Genomic DNA, 6,296 nt, shown 5'->3' on the forward strand with positions numbered 1-6,296 from the left:
ATGGATTGCTTGGGACCATCCGAATTTTTGAGTATTTTAAACGTGAAGAATGAAAGAGATTCCTGCCTGGAGCGCGACAAGAATATTGGAACGTTGTGGTCTAGTATGTGCATGAAGGTTCCTTGCATGGTGCATCGCAATGATGCGGATCGATGGTGCATGCTGAAGGTCATTTCGGACACTTTTTAAACTGTCTTCAAACTGTTGTCTATGAAGATTAGTCCCAATGTATTTTATAATGGAGGTTCCGTCTTCATTCCTCTAATGGGCTACCAAACTAATTGTTAAGCTGGTTGCTGTGAAATGTTTCTTTTCTCCCTGTGTGTTTCCTGTAATGCAAGTGATGGTTTTTACCTGGTTTCTTTTGCCACAGTGTTTGTACAACATGTTGGTCACGTCTTAAAATATTTGCAATAAAAGCCCAACATTTGGGAGAGAAATCTTGGAGAGTGGACTTGTCGAAGTGAATGGTGGGATCTTCTTGGATCAGTGCTGTCTCTGTTTGAGGATCACACCAACGTTTACACCTTGGACCACCCCCCAACACTGGTCATATGTTGGCGGGATCTTGTGTGCAAACTGGATACCATGGTTCCCCATACTCTCAAACTGGCATATGTTCAAAAGCGTGTTACTAGTGTTACGGACCAGACAAAAACCCCCTCAAAGTATATTAAGGAGGTAGCCTGGACCCTAACCTTTTCATGTTTTTAAAGGTTAATGTCGGGTGGAATTCAGATGGCCAAACTACTTGACATGAAGCAAAACAGTTTACTTCAAACATTATAGTTAAAACGCGACAAAAGAAAGAAGAATTTGGAATAACAACTCAGTTGCAAATCTTAACAGCGTAACAGATACAGTAATTATTACTAATTGACCATTGCAACAGAATAACATTTCATGTACTCACCCTGGGCAAAAGGCAAATTGAGAGTGTAGGTTTTGTCTGACATGCAATCCAGCAGCCCAGGAAGATAAACCCGCAAATTTTCGCTGTAACTGAGAGAGGGGGAAAAAATAGCTCCCGCTTCTTCAAGCTCACAACAGCAACTGCTGAAAGCATAAACCTAAATAAATATCGCTGGTGCTGCGGGTGGGAGCTTGACCACACTTGTTCAGGCTGCTTCTATTGTTGCAACTTTTACATCCAAGGCTTCACAAGTTGTTTATCTCTCTCTAAAAGAAACCAGGACAAAACACACCTCTTAAAGCCACAGAATTGTCACATTGCTTGTGAAGAGCTTTGAGGCAGACCCAAGCTTATGGAAGTTGCTACTCAAGTCTTAGGGTTGAATCTGGCTAAGTGTCAGTTCCATTGAGCTTGATGGAGAGTTTTCCTGCTGAGATGGCCTAGTGCGTTCCCACTGACTCTCACCATGCTGACCTCATTAACTACTCACCTGGCCCTGTGGCCTCCCTCTCATCTGACTGGAGCCCCATCTCCCCGCCTCAGCTCACCATCCGCCCCCGCCCCCTGCTGGGATGGACTACTATCGTGGGTTTTGACACCATCTTTAAAAGGCTGTTTCATGCCCAGGCAAGCTCTGTCAGTCTGGAGCTGCCTGGCACAGTCCCTAATACTTGCACCATGGACATGGCAGAGAGGGCAACATTGGTTGTCTGCCTTGAGAGCAGGGTCCTGGAAGTCCTGCTGGATGAGGTGATACAGATAATGTGACACCCTCTTCCCCCTCCGACCAGCAGTGGAGGCCATTACACCAGACCGTGCCAGTCTGCTCCAAGGTTGATCTCCAGGTCACTGCCATATCGGCTGTCGACAGCAATGGCCTGAACCGTAGGAAGAAGGTCAATGTCCTGTCCACAATCCATCAGCATCTTCTCTCGAATACCTCACCCTCACTTGATCTCTGCTCCTGTACCCACCGCCCATCAAGGCTCATGCTCTACCACTGTCCAACATTGCCCCATGCTTGTAGTCACCTACCCTGCTAACCCTCTACTCAGCCAGCTCACTCGTTCGGGACACCCTCCCCACCCACACCAGCACGAACAGCTGCGCCACCCACATTCATCTCCCGTAATCCCTGCCTGTGCCTCATTCCAGGAGGAAAACAGCCCACAGCAGTTCTCGGCCAAGATAGCTGGTGGGCCCCTTGACATTTGGCTCCTCACCCTCTGTAGAGCGTGGGAACAAGGAGCAGGGACAGGAATGGTTGTTGCAGGTTCCGGGATATAGATGTTTCAGTAAGATAAGAGAAGATGGTAAAAGGGGGGGAGGTGTGGCATTGTTGGTCAAGGACAGTATTACAGTTGCATAAAGGATGTTTGGGGACTCGTCAACTGAGGTAGTATGGGCTGAGGTTAGAAACAGGAAAGGAGAGGTCACCCTGTTGGGAGTTTTCTAGACGCATCCGAATAGTTCCAGAGATGTACAGGAAAGGATAGCAAAGATGATTCTTGATAGGATTGAGAGACACAGGGTAGTTGTCATGGGGGACTTCAACTTTCCAAATATTGACTGGGAACACTACAGTTCGAGTACTATAGATGGGTCAGTTTTTGTACAGTGTGTGCAGGAGGGCTTCCTGACACAGTATGTAGATAGGCCAACAAGGGGCGAAGCCACATTAGATTTGGTACTGGGTAATGAGCCCGGCCAGGTGTTAGATTTGGAAGTAGGTGAGCACCTTGGTGATAGCGATCACAATTCTGTTATGTTTACTTTAGAGATGGAAAGGGATAGGTGTATACCACTGGGCAAGAGTTATAGCTGGGGGAAAGGCAATTACGATGAGATTAGGCAAGATTTAGGGAGCATAGGATGGGGAAGGAAACTGCAGGGGATGGGCACATTAGAAATGTGGACCTTATTCAAGGAAAAGCTCCCGTGTGTCCTAGATAAGTATGTACCTGTCAGGCAGGGAGGAAGCTGTAGAGCGCGGGAGCCGTGGTTTACGAAGGAGGTGGAATCTCTCATCAAGAGGAGGAAGAAGGCTTATGTTAGGATGAGACGTGAAGGCTCAGTTAGGGCACTTGAGGGCTACGAGGTAGCCAGGAAAGACCTAAAGAGAGAGCTCAGAAGAGCCAGGAGGAGACATGAGAAGTTGTTGGTGGATAGGATCAGGGTAAACCCTAAGGCTTTCTATAGGTATTTAAGGAATAAAAGAATGACGAAAGTAAGATTAGGGCCAATCAAGGACAGTAGTGGGAAGTTGTGTGTGGAGTCAGAGGAGATAGGGGAAGCACTAAATGAATATTTTTCAACAGTATTCACTCTAGAAAACAACAATGTTGTTGAGGAGAATACTGAGATACAGGCTACTAGACTAGGTGGGATTGAGGTTCACAAGGAAGAGGTATTAGAAATCCTACAGAGGGTGAAGATAGATAAGTCCCCTGGGCCGGATAGGATTTATCCTAGGATCCTCTGGGAAGCCAGGGAGGAGATTGCCGAACCTTTGGCATTGATCTTTAACTCATCATTGTCTACAGGAATAGTGCCAGACGACTGGAGGATAGCAAATGTGGTTCCCCTGTTCAAGAAGGGGAGTAGAGACATCCCTAGTAATTATAGACCAGTGAGCCTTGCCTCAGTTGTTGGTAAAGTGTTGGAAAAGGTTATAAGGGATAGGATTTATAATCATCTAGAAAAGAATAAATTGATTAGGGATAGTCAGCACAGTTTTGTGAAGGGAAGGTCGTGCCTCACAAACATTATTGAGTTCTTTGAGAAGGTGACCAAACAGGTAGATGAGAGTAAACCGGTTGATGTGGTGTATATGGATTTCAGCAAGGCATTCGATAAGGTTTCCCACAGTAGGCTATTGTATAAAATGTGGAGGAATGGAATTGTGGGAGATATAGCAGTTTGGATCGGAAATTGGCTTGCTGAAAGAAGACAGAGGGTAGTAGTTGATGGGAAATGTTCATCCTGGAGACCAGTCAATAGTGGTGTACCACAAGGGTCGGTGTTGGGTCCACTGCTGTTTGTCATTTTTATAAATGACCTGGATGAGGGCGTAGAAGGATGGGTTAGTAAATTTGCAGACGACACTAAGGTCGTTGGAGTTGTGGATAGTGACGAAGGATGCTGTAGGTTGCAGAGAGACATAGATAAGCTGCAGAGCTGGGCTGAGAGGTGGCAAATGGAGTTTAATGCAGACAAGTGTGAGGTGATGCACATTGGTAGGAGTAACTGGAAGGCAAAGTACAGGGCTAATGGTAAGATTCTTAGTAGTGCAGATGAGCAGAGAGATCTTGGTGTCCATGTACACAGATCCTTGAAAGTTGCCACCCAGGTTGACAGGTCTGTTAAGAAGGCAAACAGTGTTTTAGCTTTTATTAATAGAGGGATCGAGTTCCGGAACCAAGAGGTTATGCTGCAGCTGTACAAAACTCTGGTGCGGCCGCACTTGGAGTATTGTGTACAGTTCTGGTCACTATATTATAAGAAGGATGTGGAAGCTTTGGAAAGGGTGCAGAGGAGATTTACTAGGATGTTGCCTGGCCTGGAGGGAAGGTCTTACGAGGAAAGGCTGAGGGACTTGAGGCTGTTTTTGTTAGAGAGAAGAAGGTTGAGAGGTGACTTAATTGAGACGTGTAAAATAATCAGAGGGTTAGACAGGGTGGATAGGGAGAGCCTTTTTCCTAGGATGGTGACGGCGAGCACGAGGGGGCATAGCTTTAAATTGAGGGGTGAAAGATATAGGACAGATGTCAGAGGTAGATTCTTTACTCAGAGAGTAGTAAGGGAATGGAACGCTTTGCCTGCAACGGTAGTAGATTCGCCAACTTTAGGTACATTTAAGTCGTCATTGGATAAGCATATGGACGTACATGGAATAGTGTAGGTGAGATGGGCTTCAGATCAGTATGACAGGTTGGCACAACATCGAGGGCCGAAGGGCCTGTACTGTGCTGTAATGTTCTATGTTCTATGTTCTATAAGAGTAAGCCACTTTGAGCTTGCTCCACCATCCAATGATACTTGTTCTCAATGCCATATTCCCACCTTTTTCCCTATCCTTCATAATGCCTTTAAAATTTAAAAATGCACCTCCCTCTTTCTTGAGTATATTCAGTATCTGGGCTTCCACAAACTGCTGAGACAGAAAATTCTACAGGCTCACTATCCTTTATGAAGAATCTTTCCTGATCTCAGACATAAAGGATCTACACTGTATCCAGAGACTGTGGTCCCAATTCTACATTCCCCAACCAGGGAAATCATCCTCCCTGCAACTAGTTTGTTAGGCCTTGTTAGAATTTTATACATTTCAATCAGATCCCCCGTTATCCTTCTAAACTTCGGGGAACACAGTCCCAATGAAATCAATCTCTCCTCTTCAGACATGCTCTGGTATCAGCCTAGTGAACATCCGCTGTGCTGTCTCTATGGTGATCATATCCTTTCTTAGGCAGAGAGACCAAAAGTGCACACAATACCCCAGGCATGGTCTCACCAAGGCTCTATAACCACTGTAAAATATCTCTACCTCCGAGTTCAAAACCTCTTACAATGAAGGCCAACTGTTTGATGCACCCGCCTGTATTTCATTGACTGGAATACCTGGATACTTATTGCTCGTAAAAACCAAAAGAACTGTGGCTGCTGAAAATTAGAAATGACAACAGAAGCTGCTGGTAAAGCAGCTCTGAAGAAAAATCAGAGTTAACGTTTCAACTGCGGTCACCTTTCCGCAGAACTGATGGTGGCTGGGAAAATGTCGGTTAATATGCAGAAGATAGGGTGGGGGGGGGGGGGGGGGAGTGGGTAAGGAGTAAATGATGGGTGGGATTAGAGCCCACAAAGAAAGAAGAACAGTTGGACGGGCAAAGGAGTCGATAACTGGCTCGGAGGATGAATAGCTGCCAATGGAGACTGTCAATGGCTAACAATATGTGTCATGGCAGACTATGGGATAACAGGCCTGGTGTGTAGAGGTTGGGGTAAGGACATGGGAGACCTCAAGCTCTTAAGTTGTTGAACTCGACGTTGACCCCAGAAGGCTGCTATTCACCCAACTAGGCCGATAATAATTCACTGATCTGTCTGTCCAGCTGTCCCCCTCTCTCTTTGGGGCTCTATCCCTACCCATCTTTACTCTTTACCCCCTCCCCTCACCATATCTTATGCATATAAACTGACATTTTCCCAGCTACTGTCAGCTCTGAGGAAGGATCACTCGACCCACAACGTTGACACTGATTTCTCTTCACAGATGCTGCCAGACTTTGCTGAGCTTTTCCAGCTGTTTCTGTTTTTTTTACACCTTTCCCTCATGTTTGCTGTTACTGTATGACCCCTAACAGGCTGTACGCGCCAGCTGGAA

At 46.0% G+C, this 6,296-nt stretch overlaps 1 protein-coding gene across 1 annotated transcript in view; it reads left to right on the forward strand.

Moving 5' to 3' along the window:
• The window catches only part of jmjd7 (jumonji domain containing 7), a 50,682-nt gene continuing 44,386 nt past the window's right edge, over positions 1–6,296 (forward strand). The window contains exons 1-2 of the mRNA XM_059649464.1: positions 1–168; positions 1,705–1,809. Coding sequence (XP_059505447.1) covers positions 1–168; positions 1,705–1,809 — 273 coding nt within the window. The remainder of the gene's footprint in view (positions 169–1,704; positions 1,810–6,296) is intronic.

The sequence above is a fragment of the Stegostoma tigrinum genome, chromosome 10 (assembly GCF_030684315.1).
Source record: "Stegostoma tigrinum isolate sSteTig4 chromosome 10, sSteTig4.hap1, whole genome shotgun sequence".
NCBI classification, from domain to species: Eukaryota; Metazoa; Chordata; class Chondrichthyes; order Orectolobiformes; family Stegostomatidae; genus Stegostoma; species Stegostoma tigrinum.